The sequence below is a fragment of the Diuraphis noxia genome, unplaced genomic scaffold (genome assembly GCF_037042655.1).
Source record: "Diuraphis noxia isolate RWA-SAM2 unplaced genomic scaffold, SU_Dnox_SAM2 contig0003, whole genome shotgun sequence".
Taxonomy (NCBI): Eukaryota; Metazoa; Arthropoda; class Insecta; order Hemiptera; family Aphididae; genus Diuraphis; species Diuraphis noxia.
In genome coordinates this window covers 51,342,906-51,367,039 of record NW_028301713.1, presented here as the reverse complement: position 1 = coordinate 51,367,039, position 24,134 = coordinate 51,342,906, and the positions used below count along the sequence as shown (strand labels likewise).

The window sequence follows — 24,134 nt, the reverse complement described above, 5'->3', positions numbered from 1 at the left end:
TGCTAGAAATAATGTATAAAAATAATAATAATATTTAATATTCACCAGGTTAAGCGTTATGTCTGCCCGCTAGCTACATGACTCTATTGTTTATTGTCACGTCCATTGTCAATTTCCTGTTTCACCCTCTGGTTTTTGACGTACTTTTATTTTATTTTACGGGTGAGATGTGAATGACAATGTTTTTTTTCTATTACGCATTGCCAATTTTATGTCTGATTTAAAATATAAAACTTATAATTTATAATTTATTAAACTAAACATTTTAACGTTGCATAAATTAACCAATATATAAAGTTAAGATATTTACATTACGTTTTCAACTATAAATTATTTAATTATGACGTATGTAATGGCTACTATAACCGTATTTAGTAAAATTGTATGTTTTGAGTAATCCCATATTGAACATTATATCATTGTGATGTGTACATATTAATTTAATAAATATACATTTTTTTATTATTAAAATATCACTTTTGTTACAATTCGGTTATTATTAATTTATGATTTTACGATTGTTCTTAATTATAATAATTAATTTTAAGCCAGTTTTTGTTTTTAATAATTTCGTGTTTTTTGACTAGTGTAGTTTTTCTTTTAAACATAATATTATATTTTTATTGTTAACTCTTGAAACTCAAAAATATATCGTATAAATTTATCATGTACATTTAGGCACAGGTAACACAAACAATGATGGCACCTATAAACCTAGCTTTCTAACAGATCAAGAGCTTAAACATTTAATATTGGAAGCAGCTGATGGTTTTCTGTTTGTCGTTACATGTGACACTGGTAGAGTTATATACGTTTCTGACTCTGTTGCACCAGTATTAAATTACTCACAAGTATGAATATACCATTAAAGCCTACAAACAAGTTAAAAAATTATTAATAATGTTATTTTCTTAGAATGACTGGTTAGGGACAAGTATGTTTGATCATTTACACCCCGAAGACGTAGAAAAAGTACGTGAACAACTATCCACACAGGAACCACAAAATTCAGGGCGTATATTAGATTTGAAAACTGGTACAGTGAAAAAAGAGGGTCACCAATGTAAGTCAAATATAAATTATCTTAGCAATTATTAATATTTTATTTATGTAATTAAAATTTAACGTTTTGTAGCTTCAATGAGACTGTGCATGGGTTCTCGGCGTGGGTTTATTTGTCGAATGAAAATTGGAAATAGTGGTGGTATGATGTCCAGCATATCGGGACATAATCTACATCAACGTCTTAAACAACGTAATACATTAGGACCAACTCGTGATGGTAACGAATTTGCCGTTATCCACTGCACTGGCTACATAAAGAACTGGCCTCCATCTGGTCAGTTTGATCATCCATTATCTGGTATGATGTCGATCTGTCGTCTTATCACCTCGATGACACTTACCAATACTAGTCGAAAATCCCTCTATTTAGAATTCTTATGATTAAATTCTTATATAAAATGTTATGTATATAGGTGTACAAATTGAGAGAGCTGTTGAAGAAGATGGAACTCATTGTTGTTTAGTTGCTATTGGTCGGTTACAAGTTACTTCCACTCCAAACACTACTGATTTAGCCGGATCAAATAGTAATTCTGGTAAAAACTAAAATTAATTTAAATTATTTTTAAAATTACTAAATATTTATCACAAACATTTTTTTAGAATTCATTTCTAGACATTCCATGGATGGGAAGTTTACATTTGTTGATCAGCGTGTCACACATATACTTGGCTATAAGCCACAAGATCTTTTAAGCAAAACATGTTATGAATTCTTTCATCCTGAAGACCAAACTCATATGAAAGAAAGTTTTGAACGAGGTACAATTCTATTTTACAACCTTGACAAATATAATTGTTTTTTAATTGTTATTCAATATTTTTTCAGTTCTTACAATGAAAGGCCAGATGATGTCTGTGATGTATCGGTTTCGAGGTAAAAATCATGACTGGATTTGGCTCAGAACAAATGCATTTGCATTTTTAAATCCATATACTGATGATATCGAGTATATTGTATGCAACAACTCAACAGCTAAGTGAGTTCTTGCTTTATTAAATCACATAACATTGTCTTTATTTTTGTATTTTTGTTTTATTATATTAGGTCGTCGATGCACTCCCCATCTGAAAGTGGAGTAAATATCAGTAACCCGGCTACTGAAACTGTTTATCAACAACAGGCGCCTGGATTAGATTATACAGTTCAAAGAAGGGATCATGTAGCAGCACCACCATATCAAGCTCATGCAATGATTACTGCTGCTCCGACATCCACTCAACATATGATACGTAAGTATTTTAATTTTAATTTCTTTAAAATTACTTTTATGTTTTTATATTTTAAATAGCCAACAACACAGTGCAAAGACCAAACAGCGCACAAAATGTATTTAATACATATGAAACGAATGCATCACCAATTAGCTATCATTCGCCCAATCAAGGTACTCAAAGTCAAGTTCAATCCCCACTAATTAATCGCCTTACCAAGTCAAGTCCAACACCTGCACAAACAGCATGGACATTGCGCCAAGTAAAAATATAAGAAAATATTGAAAAATAAATTATAATATTTGTGTTTTGATATTTTAATACTTATTTATTGATTTAGCCGGTCACTGAAGGTTACCAATATAATCAAGAAATGAGTCCATCTCGTTCACCATCAGGTCCAACATACACACAATTGAGTGGTGGTGCAAGACAAACACCTTATCACAATCCATCACCAGCAGCTGCGTCTCCAGGTAAAATTCAAAATATAAAGGTTGAATTGTTAAATAGTGTTAAGTTATTACTTAATTACTCTTTTGTATACAATTAAAATAATATTAATTGAATAATTTTTCTAATTAACTTAAACAACAAATTAAGGTACAATAATTTTATTTTATATAGAATAATGAAAACATTTAATTGATTTTTTAAAGGAATGTGGGGTTGGCAAGCTGGAGCAACTGGGGCCACAGCTGTTGCAAACAATGTACCACCACATCCGCATAGTGGCCATCCACAAGAACTATCTGATATGATGATGCAGATGCTTGATCAGAGTGCAGCAGCTGCTTCATTTGAAGATCTTAACATGTTCAACACAAATTTTGAATGAGTTAATAACTGTCTTATTGTATATGTTAAACAAATGTATTAAGGTTTAAAAGATTGAATTGTCTCTAATCACCTAAATGTATGCTATTAAATAATTTGTTTAATATCTACCTGTAAGGTATTATCAACACCATCTGTGGTAGTATTTTATGGTTTTGATGTAGGTATATTAGAAATTATTATCATGATTTACGTGGTATACTGGATATTTGTTGTTGTATGTTTAATATTATGGATTCTTTGATTTCTGTAGTCTGTACAAGTATAATAAGAATCTCATATCAAGTTTATTTATAATTTAGTAAGTCTTACTAAGTTAACTTAGATTTTTTAAACAAAAAAACATTTTTCAAAAATCATTTATTGGTATTTCACTGGTTTTTTTTTACAATTTAAACCACGCTGCTTTTTACACTACACAAATTTATAATTTTTATAGTTTATTCTCTTTTAACACTGATAATTATTACAGTTACAACCTCCATGCTACCTCTGTCATACTCATCTCAACAAAGTATGTACCTTGGTTAGCTCAGTGCCATAAAAAAAAAAAATAATAAAAAAGATTTTAAATTTATTGGAAACTTTACTTTTTTTGCTCTTAAATCTCTATGAACAAACGTTCAAAAATAATATATATATATATTTATTTAGACACATATCATTTTTCAAATATATATAAAATCCTTCCATAATATTGTAAATTTATATTTGATTGTATTTTGTTTATTTTTTTTTTTCAAAACTGGATAAATAAATTAACTTTCTTTTGGGATGTTCTCAATTCAATTTGTAGTTGACTGCTTTATATATATATGTATGAATATCATAATAAAAATAAATTTGAGCCAAATACCAGAAGTCAACTTCAAATGGCAGTCCATTGAAAGTTTATTTTCTTTTATCCAAACCATATGTATACAAAATTGTATATAATATTGTAAGTTTATAATAGTATTATTTACTTTATACTGATGTAAGTGTGTGACATTTTTATAATTTGAATACGAATATTTCTAAATATTTTGTTATTTTATTGTCAAAAAAAAAAAAAACTATTTTATACCAGTTTAAATATGTACATACATATTTACATATTATATGAAATTCTATAAAAAAAAAACTTACGTATATAGAGTTAATGGTGATACCATTATATTCATTTAATTAAACACCATTTTCACTTATACCACTGCTACGAATTTTTCCCTCTTTCTCTTTTACGCAGTTCATTTAAAAAAATATACATTGTAAATACAACATTTTGTTTTAATTTATATACATAATTTTTATTATTGTACATTATATTATAACAGTTTAATAGAAGTATTGTATAATTAAATGAAATATATTTAGAGGTTTTTTTTTTAATAATTAAAATGTAATTTTTATTTATTTTCTTTTAAAAGATAATAATCTAAATTAGACATTGACTGCTTCGGGATTGACATTTTTACTTGCTGCTTAAATTCTATATTGTTTATGGACATGACAGACTAAAAAACGTTTATATTATACCTTTTAATTAGCCTATTATTTCCATACTGCTGCATATATATTTTCCCATCTATATTTAATCTATTGTATCTCTTCATTGTCTATTTGGCTCTACAAGCTGTATATCTCTTATATCTCTTATCATACAGTCTTTATCTACCTTGGCCGTGATGTTATCAGAGGGTTTTCCTAAATCTAGAGATTTCTTTATTATTGACTCATTTCCTGCAATACCACCTTACTTTGCTATATCTTTCCGTTGACAAAGGTTGTCAACTTTTCTGGTAATTATTTAATTCTAGTTGGTACTTTAATGCAGCGTTTCCCAAAGTGTGTTCCGCGGAACCCTAGGGTTCCGTGTGACAATCTCAAGGGTTCCGTCAGATGTATGTGATGTCTGAAACATTTTTTGTAGTACTCTTTTTTTTTTTTTAGAAAAAATGGGGTTGAGTTGGAAGTAAAGACACATTAGGGTTCCTCAAAACCCAAACTATTTCCTAAGGGTTCCGCGATTCTAAAAGTTTGGGAACCGCTGCTTTAATGTGTTCAAAATTGGATGTTCACAGAAGTTATAAAAATTGTCTTGAAAAACAAAACAAAAATAATAAATTTACACAAACCCAACTTTTGGAATAATTTATATTTTATTCTATTTTTTGGTATAACTCAAAAACTAATGACCGTAGACACTGATATTTTCACCAATTACCTACCTATTTATATTAGCATTTTTCATATATAATATGATATTATCAAAATATTTTTGGCATTCAGTAATTTTTTTAAATTTTGTAAATTTCTTCTGGAGAAAAACTTATTCACTTATTAAAAGAGCTTAAAAATTTAATGCATGATTCTTTATCAGTTTTTTTAATGAAAGTTCACAAATCACAAACGTCGCAAGGAACAGTACCTTTTTATATGCATTTTAAGTTCAAATTTTTACAAAATTCATCAAAATCTTGATTAGTCTTCAAAGAGAAACTCATAAAAATCCATGGCTAACGCATTAATTTTATTGGGAGTTTCATAAAAACAAAAAAGTTTACCGTAAAGTAAATAATTTGTATGAGCTTTAGAATTTAATTGGATTTTCTCTTGCAAATTAACAATTTTCATCTATCAATAATTATTGATGTATTGTTGTAATTTAATAAACAATTTTGAATTTTCACCAAATGTTAAAATTACCATTTTCAAACATGGTATTATGTTTATTGTTTAAACTATTTTGACTCTTAGAGCCTTTTATAGCTATGTAATTTTTTTTTGTAATTAACATGACAATTTTTAATAGAAAATTCCCAAGTTTTACGCTTATCAAAAAAACTTAATGTTGGTGGAAAATTATGATTTTTGAAGCCATTAGATATTTTAAATTTGTATTAATTATGTTTTACAATTTAATTCTTAAAAGTATGTTAGGATGCCACAGAGTAATTTTTCATAAGCTATGATTTATCATTGAATTCAAATATCATAGATCCATTACAGCATGCTTGACTACTGTACAGCAGAGCAGTATCCACTTGTTCTATTTAATCGATGTAAGAATGACTTATGTTAAAATCTTTTGTTAAATGTTTAAACTTTTTTACTTATGTACGTTGGAAACCTATCATAAATACTAGATTTCTCATAACTCATAATCAATTATATTACGCCAATGATTAGAATAATCTAAAATAAATAATTGGCTTGTACAGGTAATTAGGTAAGTGCGTTCAATATTTATAAAATAACATAACACAAATTTATGAATGAAGATGATCCATTATAAAGTACAACTGCCAATAAAATGAAGGTACTTTAAGTAGTAGGTACTATGTAAAGGTAAAACTGAAATAATATAAATACAACCTATCCTTTTCTAAAAAAAAAAAATAATAAACTAATGTACATAACCTTTTACTTTATTAAATTATTAATATTTATAATATAGGTATATATATATAAAAAAAAAAATATTAATTATATTCAAATTAAATGTTATTCATATTCCCTGGATGTGATTTAAAAAATTTTTATTGTTTATCTTTTTGTTTGCTTTTTTCTTTCTCCAAAGCTTCTTTTTCTGCTTCTATTACATTTACCATTTCTTCTAGAGATGCTGGGTCTAACATCTTCATCTTTTCATTATTTTTTAACACTACCAATTCAATGTTTTTTTGGCCAGACTGAACTACTTCTAATAATGCTCTGACTGCCAATTTGATAGTTCCTTGCTCTGTACTTACAGCTTCATCATTATAGTTATCCTATAATAAAGAAAATATATAATATTTTAAAATAATCACAATTAAATTTTAAAGTCCCTTGGAAAAGTCATTCAATACCTACCTATAGTAAAATCATAAATCACTGATAAGAATGTTTCATGATTATTTTATTTGTTATAAACTGTATATTTTCATATTCGTAACTAAGTGCTCACCACGCAAAATATAAGAATAAATAGTTAATCAGTCTTAGGAGGACGTGATACCTGATTGTTTATATTACCTGTAAGAATTCTTTGACCAATTTTGAATTTCTCCCAGTGGCATTTGCTTTCCACTCATAGTAGATACCAGACGGTTCAGTTTGGAACAGATGTGGTGTGCCGTTGTTGTTGAAACCAGCGATCAGACATGATATGCCAAACGGACGGCGACCATTGCTCTGTGTGTATTTCTGTTTGATAGATGCCACAAAGCGTGTGATATATTCAGTGGTTACAGTTTCACCAAGAGTAAGGTACTGCGACTGACATTCCATCTGTGCTCGGTTGATGATTACACGCGCGTCCGCCGTTAGTCCAGCGAATGCCATTACTATGTGTGAATCCAGCGGGCAAATCTTGCGCACAGTACGTTCTTCCTGAAGCATGGCTATGGACTTCTTTTCAACACCAAGTACGACGCAATCCTTGCCCAGCACACCGATGGCTGTGCATCCCTTACGTACCGCTTCTTGGGCGTACTCTACTTGCAAAAGATGACCGTCCGGCGAGAATACAGTGATCGCTCTGTCATAGCCTCCAGACATAGTATTCGGTTGTTATTAGAGTTGTGATGGTCGCGAAAGAAAGAATCAAAATTAACGAATCTGTCGAGTGACCGGATCGCGACCGAATGATATACTAAAAAGTTAAAATATTCGGTCCAATTAATTAACGATCTTTAGGTATTTTGGAGGTTTATAATGAAACTTTTCTTTATTATTCTATAGTCACATAGATAATAAAGAATGAATAGGCTATTTATGCTTATCATACGGGAATGAACATGAAAATATTTTGAGGTTATAAATGTTTTAACCATTAACCATAATGTAATATCACAGACTATATGAAAACAGATTGTGCACTAAGACGTTAACAAAAAAATGCCCTGATATAAATCTCCGCCAGAATCAATGTGGCCATTTGATGGATTAAAAATATTTGAAACATGTCGTATACTGGTGGCTTACCTGATAGTGATATCCGACAAAAAAAACCTTTTAAAAATACGGATGCTCAAATATCACATTTAAATTTAAAATACATGGAAAACTTTTTTAAAAAATTACAGGTATTTAACAAAAAAACAAATGTTGAAGTGACAAACAAAATGAAATTGATCAGAGGTTGGTTTATTTCAATCTCAGGTTTATTTACATTGTAGGATTCATTAAAATTTACAAATACTGATGAAAATTATGTTTTATATACAAATCGAATCAACCAAGACTGTTTGGAAAATTTATTTGGCACGTTTCGCACCCAACATAATGGCAATAACATAAATCCAACTCCAATACAATTTATCTGGTCATTTAAGCAAAATTTTTTTTTCTAATTATTTTAGTCACTCAGATAATGCTAATTGTATAGCAGACTTAGATGAAATTTTATCAAAAATGAATACAGACCCTATTAATGATGAAAACCTTAAATTAATTTTTCGAGATAAAAATCCATTTAAATTTAAAAAAAATACATTAACAATAAACACTCCGGATTATAGGAATTTATCAATGCCTGAAAAAAATGCTTTCATTTATGTCTGTGGGTTTTTAATAAAGACGTCCTCTTTTACGAGGATTTGTCCTCTTTTTATGAGTGTCCTCTGTTGTCCGGGCTCTTTTAAATAAAAAGTCAAAATGTCCTCTTTTTTATACGTAGTCTCTATTCAGTGGTAAAATGTATTTTAAACGATATTATATTTCCAAAAAATAATTTATAGAATTGGTGATAACATGAGTATTGCACACATAGATATTAAAGAATGGATAGGCCATTTGAGCTTATCATACGGGAATGAATATGAAATTATTTTGAGGTTATAGAGGTCTTAACACAAATAGATAACAGAATTTGGTTTAATCACACATAATAATTATTTATTTTATTTATTTCATTTTATTCAATTAGTTGTCAATATTTAATACTCAATATTATAAATTGTTGTCTTTAGATGAAACATTACACACTTTGCAAATATGAACCATAGTAAGTTCTAATATAAATATTCAGTTTGGATTTTGGACTTAAATGGAGTAAATTAGTCAAATTATGCAATAACTAGGTAACATCCAACAGGTTCAATTAATACAATTAAATTTATATTATAATAAAATATACATATTACATTTATAATAATTATTATTTTATTATAATTTATAAATTCAAATATCTATTATCAGTATTATCTATGCGTCCAGCAATGATAATAATCACAAAATATAATTTATGATAAGACCTCTGCCAGAAAGAGAGGTAATGATAAAAATCTGTCTTTCTCTCTTCCCCATTCCGGCACACTTCCCTCTATTCGATTAATATAGCAATGGCCTATCCATTCTTTAATATCTATGATTGCACACGATTATAGACAAAATTCTGATTATGGCTTGTTATGGCTGTAGACAGTTGTAAGTTGTCCTGTAGATAGTTATATCACAGATTACATGTAATCTGTGGTTATAAATTGTGTTGATGTGATAAGATATTGTGATAAGATTTACAAGAACTTTTCTATTATTATTACTATCACAGTATAGTTATTTTTAGAACTAACAATGGAATAATAATATAATATTATGCCATAAAATATAAAAACATTTAAACCAATTGCCTTTCCTAGACAATGATAAGACCAAAAGATAATTAATAAATATTTATTCCGATTAATTAGTTTCCGATCAATGGATTGTACGCCTGCAATCTCTAAGGTTGTTTGAAAAGGTTAAAAATAAATGTTTTGAATTTGCATTTAGTTTTGGTCGATTATTTTAATTTTATTGTTTCTAATAGATATGTTAGATTTTTATTATGCTGTTTATATTGTGCTTCAATCAGCCAACTGAGTATGATAAAATTGTGTTAAATAAATATCACAAGTATGTTTTGTATATTATGAATAATTTTAAAGTACCTATCCATAATATTAGTAAAAAATAAAAATGTCCTCTTTTTTTATAAGAGACATCTGGTCACCCTAATAAAGAAATGCATTGAAAATCATACTTGCAATGTTTATATTGAATATGCAAAATCACAAAAAAAATTGGACGACTCTTTCTTACTTTGTTATTTCAAAGCTTATGAAAATACAGAAAAATCAATGTTTGGAAATTTAATGATGCCACAATATGCATTTTACGAAGATATTTTTATTCATAGATTTCCACATGTATCTATTGACAAGGAAGTAGGTATAAGGTTAAAGCTAAGTATGACTAATATTGTATTTAATCATCCATGTCCCCTATTTAATAAAGAATATTTAATTAATTATTTTATAAGATTTAGGATTCATGCTGCTATTAAATTTTTAAATAGGAATTTAATATCAGAAAAAATAAAAAAAATAGAAAGTTATGTATATTAAATCATTTATGAATAAATTATTAGTACTTACCTTATTATTTTAGTTATTAAGAAAGCCATTTATATATTATTATATTATTATATATATATTATATTTGTATATTTCCATGTTTATAATTTATTATATGTATGTAACTTTTAATTGTTTATAATAAAATCTGTAAGTTATGTGTAAAGTGTAAAATTTAGTTATATTCAATATTGTAATTTGTATCATTTTTAATTGTTAATAAATTGTTTGATATTGTGAAAAATTTAAAAGAATATGTTTTTTGTAGACAATAATTTACCATTATATTTTACTACTTTTGTGGCTACACTGATTTGAGCGGAGACCAATCAGAGCACCTTATTCATTTTTTACATTGCAGCATAGGAAGTGCACAATCTGTTTTCATATAATCTGTGGTAATATCATAGAAGAAAAGGCCGTTGCATTTTATCATATCCGTGTATATATTCGATACCCGAATTGGTAGAATTGTTAATGCGCATGCGCCTTAGATACCATAACATTATTTCATGTTTATGTGCTATTTATAGGCTAACTAGTTTTATTTTATTTCAACTAGTGATGAACTACCAAATTTTTTTTAAAATTTTGAAATTTGTTTACTCAATATGAAGTTAGGTGACGAATTTATCAATTTCCAAGATTTTGAGAGAGTAAAGTTATAATTATAAATAAATTATTATAATTTATTGTGACGAATTTATCAATTCCAACTTTAATTTATTGTTTATTACATATTATATTTAAAATGAACAATTTATATTAAATACTTTGTCAAAGTATCTTACAATATTTTATTAGTTAATATATTTTCCATTTTATTTTATTTTTTAAACAATTAAAGTACTACTATATAAAGTATATTAGGTATATTATTATGTGTACATGGTGGTGTGTATAAAAAAGGGTAAACATTCCTTGATAAACGTATATATAACCTTGTTATTTTAATTATATCATAATACGAATTAGTTGATTCTGATAAATAGACCAAACCACCAAACTAATATATAGCTGAATATATAATATGTCATGTTATTGTGCACTGAGCAGATATATATTTTTGGATCTGTTTAGTAGCCTACCAATAGTTATAGATATACTGTATCTACAGTATCATCACTATCATATCTTTGACTTACTAATTAATAATAATCGATTGTATAATAAATAAAATTATATTAATGAGCGATGAGCCTCTAATACATTTAATACATTTTTCCACTAAATAATTTTTAAACATTTTCAAAATTATTATTATGTAAAAAAATATAAACATCAATTTGATTCCCGGGGGGGGGGGGGGTGGCACGGGGGAGAAACGTCCATATACCAGCAAGTTGCTGTATAGTGTATAGTTGCTTCATGTATTTTATTCATCGCGCGATTTTGGTATTTACTATTTACGATGTTTATGTCTGTTTCGAAAAATTTCAGACCATTCATAATAAAAGAATATAAAATATTTACAAAAATATTGATTCTTCTAGCGAAACTTCTATTGCCACACCAACGAACGGTAAACGCATCTGCTTCTTCGACGCTTTGAACTGGATGTAGGTATACTGATTTTTATGAAATTATTCATTTACCGAATAGAATATATTAAATTAGTTGTCACCATAGATTTTTAATTTTATAGGTATATTATTATAATATAAGTAACTATAAAATACTTATAAGCCATAAGGTCTTAGAGATTTGAGAAATCTAACATTATGTTTATCGACGACATAGTTATGCGGTTGAAAAAAAATTGCCTCTGCAGGCCTGGTATATAATATATGCACACAATAATCGTATACTAATGTAAGAATACCAAAAACAACATTTATATTTTATAATATAAGAGATGGGTACACAAAAAGACGTGTAATTTGAGACTGGTGTGGAGCGTTGGTTGGCCGTAGTCTTTAACGTCGTCAAGCATCGCATGGCGTCACTAGCTCCCGGATGGGTGACCACCCAGGATTTTTATTAACATATTAATATCCTTGCCACACTTACACAAACATGTAGTACAACCCTTCTAACTTAGACAATTTATCAAACTAGCCCTTACCGTACCACTCCTCACCCAATTGCCTATGGAGCCGCAGATTGCCCCTAAAAAAAATAATAATATAAATAAACTTACACAAATATTGATTGTTCTAGTGAAACTTCTGTTTATGTGGTTTCAAACGTAATAACGCATCACTTTCGCAGCTCTGGACTGGATATCTGGATGTAGGTATACTGGTTTTTTTGAAATTATTCATTTACCCGAACAAAATAATATATTAAATTGGCTGTTGCCTTAAATTTATACTTTTATAGCCTTATATTATAGGTACCTATATTATTATAATAAAGTAGGTAATTATAAATATTTATAAGGTCTTAGAGATTTTAGAAATTTACCGAGTTCATCAATCACATAGTTATACCATATGGAACTATTTTGTCGCATTCTCCAAAATTTAAAACTATAGTCATTACAAATTCTACTTGACATACTTATAGCCTCTTTTAGAGGTCCTACCGTTGAATCTGCCAACTGCAGTTATGGGTGCAAGTGTACTAAGACAGAGTAAGTAAAAAAAGTGTACACATTATGTTTTATTACAATAAATATTGACCGTAGGGACTTCAAACGTTCAAACCTTTTTCCGCTACCTATACGTATGTATAAGTATTATAATTTATAATATTTTACCAAATAGTAGGTAAATATAATGGTTGTAATATGTATTGTTTTTGTATAAATGATGAATTCGTTTTTATTTTTGATTACTACTAGGTATGTGACAGTAATTATAATCATTGAATTTTTATTTTCAAATTTATTAATTCTAATATTATATATTATAAAACAGACTTTTTATGATTGCGACTTATTTTTACTGAGATTCCATAAATATAGATGCTGGCCGTTGCATTGTAAACGCACATAGTGATTGATAATCATGATTTTAAAAATTATAATTACAGAAACTAAATTATGCATTTAATTAATGCACAAAATTTGTTATTTTTCAACGAACTTCCCTAGTAATATTGAAAGTAAAATGAAAATTTGGGTTCTGATTCAAACTGCGAAAAAGTTCTATTCATTCATCAGTTAAAAAAAATTATCAAAATTTGACAAAATAAATAAACCTGAGAAATATAAACCTTAAACCATTATTTGTGTTGATAAAGATTGAATATTAGCAACTTCCGTTTGAGACATTTGAAAAATGTAATTATTAAAGTTAATATGGAAAGTTTGAAAATGCAATTTACAATTATTGTATTCTAATACAAGAAAATATTAAAAAAGTACTAACATTTATTATGTACCTCACTTTACTAATATTAATCTACAACTTCTCAACAATAACAATGTAATTATTTAGTAAAAAAATATTGTCACTTATTCAAGATTTAAATTTTTTAACTTAGATAAGTGCACAAATGTGATTTGTATTAATTTAAAAGAATTGTAGCACATTATTTGTTCTGAAATTTGTCCTCAATTCTTTAATTATTGTTTTAAGTTGTGTAAATAATAAGACAAACAAACAAAGCTTACTGACTGGGTGGTAATTATTAACTACTTAGCAAGTAACATCCTTTAATTAATATTAATTTTTATAAATATACTAAAAAATATATAATCAATGATAATGTTTTTTTTTACCAACAAAAGCGTAGAACAACCACCAATATTATGTTCTCATGTAATCATAAAAAAATACTTAATTATGAATCAAACACTGATATTGTAAAAATTACATAATATAACAATGACAAATAAAAATATTAAATAAAATTTCTATTATTTTATTTTTTCAATCATTTCAGGAACAGCCTTGAACAAATCAGCAACTAGTCCAAAATCTGCTACTTGAAAAATAGGTGCATCGGGATCTTTGTTTATGGCAGCAATTGTTTTAGAGTCTTTCATGCCAGCTAAATGTTGAATGGCGCCAGAAATACCAATACCCAAATATAATTCCTATAATTAAATTTATTGTTTAAACTTAGTTTTTACTTTTAACTCTTTAAGAGCATTGTTACTAACCGGAGCTATAATTTTTCCTGTTTGTCCAATTTGCATGTCATTTGGAACAAAACCAGCATCTACAGCTGCTCGTGAAGCTCCAACACCAGCCCCCATTTTATCAGCAAGATCATAAATCATTTTGAAATTGTCAGCAGACTTGACACCTCGTCCTTAATAAACAAACGTAAAAAAATAAATTAATTCACATACTAAAATAGCCAATAGGTAATAATATATATTTATTATTTATTATACCTCCAGACACAACTATTTTTGCAGAAGCCAAATCGGGTCGATCATTTTTAGTCAATTCTTGACTAATCCATTCTGAACCTGATCCTTTTTCATAGCTACCTGCAGGTACTGCATCTTCAATAGAACCAGAACCTCCATCTGCAGCAGCTTCAAAACTAGTACTCCGTACAGTGAGTACTTTAACAGCATCTAGTGACTTCAAGGTCAATATAGCATTTCCTTAAAAACCATTAAGTTTATTAAATAACTAGTGAAATTGAATAATTAATTGAAAAATATGTTACTAATAAAATGTTTATATAGTATTAAAAAAGTACTAAAACAAACATAAGATGATATTAAATAAAATGTTCACCTGCATAAATAGTTCGTACAAATGTATCAGGAGATTTGATGTCAATAACATCAGTAACTGGAGATACATCTAATAATGCAGCCACTCTGGGTAAAAGTGATTTGCTTTGGGCACTAGAGCCAGCTAATACATGGGTAGCATTAATTCTTTTTTGTGTAGCCAATATCAATGGAGCAAGAACTTCAGGCAGAAATCCTTTGAATTCATCACCCTCTGCTTTAAGTACTTTGGTCACACCAGATACTTTGGTAACTTCTTCTACAACCTGTTGGAGTAAAAAATAAATAATATATAACTTAGAATCAGATACAATGAATGTCATTGGTTGGTCAATTAATATTTATTGAGAAGAAGTAGGTATATAAATAATAATATTTAATATATCATACCATACTATAATTTCTTTTGTTATTAAATTTTAAGTTAGTTATTATCAGGTTCGGGACTTATAACACTTAAAAATACGATATTAAGTGCTAAAATATGTGCTTAAAAACCCTAGAATAAGCATAAAAATAAAAAATATATGCATTTAATATGTTTTATTATTTTAGTAGTACTTAGTTATTAATTACAATTACTGTAACATAAAAAATTTAAAAAAAAATCAACTGATTGTTTCTTTAATTTCCGAGTTAAACTTATTTTTTTTAGTAGTTATATTGAATCATCCTTAAGCTCAACAAATATATTGGTTGAAGGTTTAGTGTGTTAAGCTTAAAATCAAAAACATATTTTTAAATTGAATGTTATTAAAATTTAAAGTGGTAGATATCCACAATTTTCAATTTGATAATTAATAAGTTGATACTAAATAAGTAATGCACATTAAAAACATGTACTTGTTCCTATTGTATTAATCTTGACCCTCATAAGCATTGGTTTATCATTGTTCTATAATAATGTAAATACGTTATAAAATATTATATACAACATAATCCAATGTATTAAATATTTTTATGCCACAATTATAAATATACCACATACTTTAATACTTATAGTATAAATTGAGAATATTGCTAAACCATTACATATTATTATCATAAATCTACTTAGTACTTATTAAATAGGTATTCAATTTGAATATTTGACATAAAAAAACCTTGATTTTAATAAAATCGTATAAGACCTTATAATAAAATTATAGGAAATATATAATAAAAATAAAATGGATTCTTTGGTATTATTAATGATTGAGAGACTTATTTATAGCAAATGTAAAGTTATAGGTAAATTGTAGATTGAGAATTTTTAAGCCAATATATTGAACATATAGGTAGAAGTATATTCTATTATAAGCTATTACATTCTTCTTCTTATTATCAGATTTATAAATTTGTCTTTATTAAACCTAGTGTTACTGAAATAGTCTCTGACCCAAACATTATTTTTTTGAGTAAATAATCATATATTTTTGGAATATTATTAAGAATTCACAGTTAATTAATATTCAAACTTATAAACAAATATTTATTCATGAAGTACTTAACAAAATTACAAAATTACAGATTTAACCTTGGCATAAGTAATTACAACACCTAATTACTGCTAGGTATATTATTAATTTTAATATAAAAATATATATATAATTACTAGGATCCAGTGGCGGATTAAACGGTTGTTTAGTCGGCAAATGCCGACGAGGCCCCCTTCTTAATTGTGTACTGAGGCCCACCTAAATTATGTAATTGATTTTTTTTTAATTTTGACAAAAAAAAAAAAATATATATATTGCAAACTGGAATATAATTTACTATTGTTTTATTCATAAAATAATTTAAATATTTAGAAATACTTCAATAGTTCAACATGTACGTAAATTTAAGTTATTCAACATTCTAAATTCTACGTAGTGGACATTGATCACAAATAATATTATTTATAATAATTATAATCGATGTTACAGCGTAATCAATTTCGATGCGTCGGTTTTCACATACAATACAAATATTAGTATACACCATAGTCACCATACCAATTATTAGGTACCTACTTTGTTATCGTGGAAACTAAAATAACCGTCTAGTATCAACAGTCATTACTCATTTTGAGTTTACGGCTATGGTTTTGTAAAATAGGGGTAAGTATGTTACTGAAATTTTTTACGAGGCCCCTCTTATGGATTTGCCGACTTTATTTAAACCCTTAAATCCGCCACTGCTAGGATCCAACGCAAGTATATTTATTCATTTTTGTTTTAACCAAAAAAATATAAAATATAAAATTATTTAAATGGTAAAAAATTAATATTCAAGCATACCGATCCGATTTTGGTTCCAGCTACAAGCACAGATACTTCACCGCCAAGTTTCTTTGCAGCTGTTAAGGCATTGCGTGTTACGGCTGCAAGTTTCTCATTGTCATGTTCGGCAACTATTAATGTACTTTGCAACCTATGTCCGCTGACCTTAAAATCGTAAGCAAATAATATTAGTTTAAGTAGACAATGATTTTTAATTGATTACCTTAGAGCCGACATTCTTTGAATATCTGAAGATGCTATTCAAAATCATTTTAAAATAAATTGAGTTTTCGACGTTTTAGGTAACGAAAATGGCAAGACCAGGAAATGGAATATGACCTATTAAGTATTAAGTACCTATCAGTTATCAAAATAGAAAACGTTACGGAGTTGTTAACAAAGTGGACGAGTGGCGAACTGCTATTATTTTATAGTGTCCACTCATTACTCATTAGTAAGTTATTATAGTCTTTAATTCTTCATTGGTCAGCATCACGTACGTATCATAATATATTATTGTATAATCAAATATCATTTATCTGCTCTAAAGGTAAATTGCGTTATCATGTCAGGGGCTTTCAAAATAGTCGCGGAACTGCCGGAACTACTAGACCGTGGAATTACCTTAGGGGGATTTGAATTTTTATCCACTCCGGAACCCTATAATAAATATAAATTAAATATTAAATTATTAAAATAATAATTAGTATTTACATTGATTAAGTATACTAATTAAATATACTTAATCAATGGTATTTATTACCAAGCTTATTATGGATTATGGTCAATAACAATACTAGTATTAATGTATTATTACTGTACCCATAGATAATAAAGATATGGATAGGACATAACGGTCTTATAAGTGGGAATTAAGGGGTACAATTGAGGCCAAATAAGTATACCTATATCGAGTATCGACTATCAATATAAAAGCATTGATAAAAGAGCCTCAATTGCCTCTCCTCCGGGAACGCGGCCTCAAATATATTTAATATAGGCGTAGCCTATCCATATCTTTATTATCTATGACTGTACCAAATAATAATTAGAAGTTCAGACAATCAGATATTGTTGTTAACACTTGTTATTGTGTACCATAGATAACATTATTATCAATGTTGAGTACTGAAGTAATATCACAAATCACAGCTTTACCAAATATGTAATACTCTACTACTAAAGTTAATAATTTGTTATAATCAAGTTTGACAAGTTTTATATTAAGTTGATGCAATGAGATATTTGTCGGATGACTTAGATACAATACTGTGCAATATTCATAATAATATTATATTATATTATACATTTTATAAGGTTCTCTAATACCATTAAAAGGATACAAACTTACTGTAGTTTATATGATTGTCATATTGTTATTCAAATTTATTGCTAATTAATTATTAATTGGTAAATAAACTGAGTTTAAAGGACTCATAATTTGTTTTTGAATCGTAAAAATGTAAGTTATTTCAATAGTAAAAATATTCTTATACATTATGTAATGAAAAAATAAATATTAGGTACAATAATAGATAATATTTTTCTGATTAATAGTAACTATATTTAAAATGCCCAAGAAGTTTGTTGGCATGAATTCTAAAGCTTCAGAAGCCAAAGCTCGACGAGATGCTATTAAACAAGAAGCAGATGCTCTAAAAAAAAAGGCGATTGAAGATGAATTTTGGAAAGATGATGACAAGAACATTGCTAAAAAACAAAAAAGAAAGGCAAGTTGTCTTATATTTTTAGCACATTTTTACTAATCTTATATATCATTTATATATAAAATATTAGGAGGAGAAAGAGAAGAAAAAAATTGAACACTTAGAAAAGAAACGAGAAGCACAAATATTACTGGAAACTGAACTTAGTGAAATTAAGACAACGCAAATTAACCAAAAAATCACTAGGCATCAGCTTATGGTAGTATATATTTAAAAGTAACAATATATTGTGTGTACATTTGCTTAATAATTCAAACATTTTAGAAAGAACTTGATACTTCATCAAATCTTAAGTCAAAATCAACATTGAATGAAAATGAAGAATGTTCTATTGAAGAAAATTTAAATCGTTTGACTATGCATGATGAAGAAGCACGAACAGTTGATGAGGCTCTTGATATGCTAAAGTAAATACATAGTTTATTTTTAGAGAACTAAATAATTATTGTTATAAATAAATATATTGGATGATTCATTAAGTATGCTCAACCTTATTTGATCTTTAATAATACAATTTTTCAAATTCTGATTTTTAGAATTTCTAAATGTATTTAAAAGCCATTTGTTTTAAATTTCTGAATTTCTTTGTGGTGCATACTTAAGGAGTGTTTTGAGGCGACTCAAACTTCTGTTTTATTCTAATCATAACCCCCTTTTTCAAATGCAATTTTTTACCAAATAATTTTTCCATTATTGTTGACATATTAGATTGAAAATTCAAACAAGTATTTTTTGAGTTATTTAACTTTGTGTTCTAAGGGTAATAGGTTCACTATAATAGGTTTGGAAAAAATTATTGAAATTAATTATTGTGATTATTATAAATTTATCAACATTAATGATTTGTAAAAATAGTCCAATAATAATAAATACTAGATTCAATATTACATCTGTTGTAATAGGTATATTTTTTACAACCACTTTTAAGGATTATTATCTCCAAAATAAACATTTTAACATCTGATAAACTAATTTTAAATTGGTTCATTAATATTTAAAAACTTATCCGTTACCCGCTAAATAGTTTTAAGTAAGAAGTGAGGTTTTCATTTGAAAAACCAGAAGTTAATATTTGTACAGGATACTCCATAAGTAGTACAAAAAATTTCAAGAATTTGAAAATATGGTCTAAATATATTATCCTGTATATTATTTAAAAATTTGAAAAATCAGATTTTGAAAAACAATATTAAAGAAAAAAGTGGTGTGAGCATGCTTGTCGAATTACCTTCTATAATAATTTATATTAATCTCTTGGTCCTGATTGTATTTATGTTTTTTTTTTAATGTTCAAAGTATATTTTTTACAACCCTTATTAATACCCACGTTATAAACCTAATCTAATTTATTTTTGCTTTAAGTTGCCCATTTACATTTTATTAATTCTAGTTTTCTTTCAACATTATATAAGCACTATAAGCTAAAATAGTTTTCTTTTCTAAGCACTTAGATTGGTGGTCTAAAACTTCTACTTGTTTGTCGAATATTATTGCCCCTCTCCAAGCCTTTAAAAATTGATTGATCCGTAACCATACATTAGAAGCCTTAAATCTATAATTTGATTTAAGTATCACAACAATTTTTTTTCTTTGTCATAAAGCTTGATAATGCATTTAGGTGCATGATAAGTTGTTTTTACCAAATTGAAAATAATAAAAATATAACTCAAATTATCAAATTATTTGTAGTTGTAAATTCTTAAAGGAGCACTCAACACAAAAAAAAAAAAAAAAAAATATTTAAATTATTTTTTAATGTTAAATTATTGTAGATATGGCTATATGAAATGATTTAGTGAAAATCTGATGCAAAAAAAATTATTACTTTAAGAGATATTATAAAATGTAAAATAGCCACGTGACGTCATTGGACCCTACTCTTCGTAATCGCCTATCTTATACGTGTAAAAGTTCCTCACTTCTCACAATGATTTACCCACCTAAACATTTTATTTTTGAAAGTTAATTCACGTATAAATGTGTGGTTTTGTGTGTTTAAGACGACGCAAGAATCAGAATTTCTATATGACGTTTAATTTTTAAATATTTAAAATCTTAAAAGTGATATTTTTGTTAAACGGCGCTCCATGGCGATTTAAACACGAAATAAAAATTCCAAAATTTCTCTTTTAAGATTTTAAATATTTAAAAAACTAAACTTCATATAAAAATTCTGATTCTTGCGTCCTCTTAAACACACAAAACCACACATTTATACGTAAATTAAATTTCAAAAATAAAATGTTTAGGTGGGTAAATCGTTGTGAAAAGCAAGGAACTTTTACACATATAAGATAAGCGATTACGAAGAGTAAGGCCCAATTACGTCATGCGTCTTTTTTCAATTGCTCATAACTTATTGAATAATGTGAGTAGAAACGTAAAACTTATAACTTTATCCTTATAATTGAACATTCTTTCAAATAAAAAAAACTTAATTTTTGTGTTGTGTCCTTTAAACTGTTGAATTTTCATACCTAAGCCTTAAAAATTCTAGACAAGTTTCTTCATAAGTTGTTTAAAAAAAAAAGAGTAGCGTAGCTGCCTTCATCAACATTATTTTTTTATGAGAGATCGGGATTTTAATTTTTATAAAATTAGAAAATCAAACGTATAATAACAAATTTTGTTATTTTGTTAATATTCATAAAATATTACCTGTAAAATTTTTAATTTTTCCACCATTATTCAAATGATCATTTACTGTACTCGATAACATTTTTGAAGTATCTAGTAAAATTTTAAGTTATTTGTACTTCGATTGTTCATTGATATCATTATAAATAAAACTTAGATATTGGTTTATAACTTATATGTTAGTTATAATAATACATGATATAATATACCTGCACAATGTTTTTGTCTGCAATTAGTTCAGCCTACAATACCAATTATAGAAATGTGAATTATTAATTTCTAATTTAATTTCATATTTAATTAAATATCAATTATAAATTATCATCAAAAATAGAGTCTCTGATAGTGTATCTGGGTATTTAGAATCCTTTTTTTTGTTTTTGAGCTATTTTTGTATGAAATGATTTTGTATTGAGTATAATATTTATTACTGTAACCTACTCAGTGCAAGGTACAATTAAAAATCACTATACAGTTAGCAGTTTTGTAGTTACTCGACTTCCCAGATTTTTATGTATGACTGAAATATTAAACTTAACTGGGCTCAATTCAGTTTGTCGAAAATATGCTTATTAGTCTTTTAAGATTCATTGTACCTGATTTAAACTCTAGTATAATAGTTATTTTAAATATTTACATATTGCAATATTGTTACAGCCCTACTCAAAAATTGTTGGATAAACATCCAGAAAAAAGGCTGAAAGCGGCATATACTGCTTTTGAAGCAGAAAATTTACCAAGATTACGTCTTGAAAATCCGACTATGCGTCTGTCTCAAGTAAAACAACTAATGAACAAAGAATGGATGAAATCACCAAATAACCCTATTAATCAGAGATATTTAAATAAAAATTAAATTGAATTGCTCATTATGATACAAAAACTTTACTATAAGTAGGTGTTTATAATTTCTTGAAATAAATGTCAATCATTTACCCACTAAGAATATATCAATTAAACAATTCATTATGTAACAAAAATGTATTGTTTTCAGTTTAGAGTTAAGTCAAATATAGTTTAAACTTTTAATGGATAAATACTTTTTTTTTTTTTAATATCATTTGTTCTATAGTTCTATGGTATTAATTGTTGATCTATGAATTTATTATATAGGTACCTATTATATTAATGTCATAGACACCATGGTATGTTTATTAGCAATAAAGCACTCAACAGATCAAGTAAACTACTTCTTAACCGAATAGAATTTAGTATAAATATAAATATTCTTTATTTAAAAGAACGATGGAGTTGTGTTGCACAAAATGATCGCATATGTTAAGTGCTTATATTGTGTGACACTAAATTTTCTAAAATTTTAAAGCTGGCTGATATTAAAAATACGTTTATGCTTATCAAAGTCGCATCTTATGCGCTTACAAACAAACATTTTGTTTTTGTTAGAAATCCTAGTAGCTTTATCATACCTATGCATATACATACCAATAATGTATACGATTATATAACATCTAATATGTACCTAAAGTCCTAAACATTCTTAATTCAGTAATTTGGCATTATCCAACTCAGTATCATTGCTTGAGCTTCTTGTGGATACCATCATACTTATTAATAGGTATGTGTAATATTATCTTCGATTAAGTCATTACAATGTAATTAACATGTTCTTATTTTTGTCTCAAATTTCAAAACAGTTCTTGTGTAGTGTTAGTTTTATGTGTCATGCTTCTTACTCAAATGCCGAACTTGCAGACCTGCATTTTATTTATAGTTTTTTAATGGTAATACTCAAGTCTCTCAAAGAAAGTACGAAAATCGTTTTCCTGGTCGGCGGGTTCCTGCCCCAGATATATTTAGCAGAATCCCCCAAGCTCTGAGAAAGCGAGGTACTTTTAGACGGTCTTCGAAGGAAGGTGTACGTAATGCAGATTTAGAGAGGGAAATCTTGGACGAAGTAAATAGAGATCCAGAATCTAGTACACGCTCGCTTGCTCGTCAATTTAAAATAATACAAACACAATAAATACGTTTTAACAATAAAATAAAATAATGTTATAAATATCATAAATATAGTTATTAATTAAATTAGTGCCTAGAGAAGGTGGGGGGAGAGTAAGTGTGGGTCACTCAAGAAAAATGTTGGAAAGTAAAATGTATTCAGAGGCGTATTTAGGCCCTATAGGCCCGGGCCTAGAACGGCAACATTGGAGGTCGGCAAATTTTAACGATTTTTTTTACAACATTATAAAAAGTATTTTTCATTTGATGAAATCAAACTTATTTTTTGTTCGTTCAAAATTAAACATATACCTACAACGCTACAACTATATTATACACAGTACGAGTACAATATGCATAACAAAACTTACGTGCATTCAATGTGGGTTCGATTTCTCATAATAAAGATAGACAGACAAACAGCATAGTTCATAATTATATCTTATAT

The 24,134-nt window shown here is 27.4% G+C and overlaps 4 protein-coding genes across 11 annotated transcripts in view; 2 read left to right on the top strand and 2 right to left on the bottom strand.

The window, feature by feature from the left end:
* Positions 1–4,192, top strand: part of tgo (Aryl hydrocarbon receptor nuclear translocator homolog tgo) — a 39,259-nt gene extending 35,067 nt beyond the window's left edge. For 6 of the 7 annotated variants that reach the window (XM_089222322.1, XM_089222320.1, XM_089222321.1 and 3 more), the window contains 10 exons: positions 679–851; positions 916–1,063; positions 1,136–1,363; positions 1,479–1,601; positions 1,669–1,827; positions 1,895–2,045; positions 2,114–2,298; positions 2,358–2,542; positions 2,621–2,756; positions 2,940–4,192. In XM_089222322.1, the coding sequence (XP_089078448.1) occupies positions 679–851; positions 916–1,063; positions 1,136–1,363; positions 1,479–1,601; positions 1,669–1,827; positions 1,895–2,045; positions 2,114–2,298; positions 2,358–2,542; positions 2,621–2,756; positions 2,940–3,118 (1,667 nt within the window). In that variant the 3' untranslated portion in view covers positions 3,119–4,192. The remainder of the gene's footprint in view (positions 1–678; positions 852–915; positions 1,064–1,135; positions 1,364–1,478; positions 1,602–1,668; positions 1,828–1,894; positions 2,046–2,113; positions 2,299–2,357; positions 2,543–2,620; positions 2,757–2,939) is intronic. The other variant, XM_015513767.2, reaches the window with a different exon arrangement.
* A 2,314-nt stretch (positions 4,193–6,506) lies between these two features.
* On the bottom strand, positions 6,507–7,846 carry LOC107165500 (proteasome subunit alpha type-7-1-like). The gene is made up of 2 exons (XM_015513756.2): positions 7,117–7,846; positions 6,507–6,872 (listed from the first exon to the last, which is right to left on the bottom strand). Exons 1-2 carry the CDS (start codon positions 7,639–7,641, stop codon positions 6,639–6,641), a joined length of 759 nt encoding a protein of 252 aa, XP_015369242.1. The 5' UTR covers positions 7,642–7,846; the 3' UTR covers positions 6,507–6,638.
* A 6,187-nt stretch (positions 7,847–14,033) lies between these two features.
* wal (electron transfer flavoprotein subunit alpha wal) lies at positions 14,034–17,750 on the bottom strand. Its single transcript, XM_015513754.2, has 6 exons — positions 17,587–17,750; positions 17,382–17,528; positions 15,122–15,386; positions 14,767–14,985; positions 14,530–14,681; positions 14,034–14,463 (listed from the first exon to the last, which is right to left on the bottom strand). The coding sequence occupies exons 1-6, from the start codon at positions 17,632–17,634 to the stop codon at positions 14,284–14,286; spliced, it is 1,011 nt and encodes a 336-aa protein (XP_015369240.1). The 5' UTR covers positions 17,635–17,750; the 3' UTR covers positions 14,034–14,283.
* LOC107171853 (coiled-coil domain-containing protein 124) lies at positions 17,749–22,764 on the top strand. 2 transcript variants are annotated; one of them, XM_089223156.1, is made up of 5 exons: positions 17,749–17,859; positions 18,921–19,093; positions 19,161–19,289; positions 19,355–19,497; positions 22,385–22,764. In XM_089223156.1, exons 2-5 carry the CDS (start codon positions 18,935–18,937, stop codon positions 22,581–22,583), a joined length of 630 nt encoding a protein of 209 aa, XP_089079282.1. In that variant the 5' UTR covers positions 17,749–17,859; positions 18,921–18,934; the 3' UTR covers positions 22,584–22,764. The 2 variants fall into 2 exon arrangements, with proteins under 2 accessions (XP_089079282.1, XP_089079281.1); XM_089223155.1 differs by lacking the exon at positions 17,749–17,859 and adding an exon at positions 18,434–18,825.
* Positions 22,765–24,134: the final 1,370 nt, after the last annotated feature.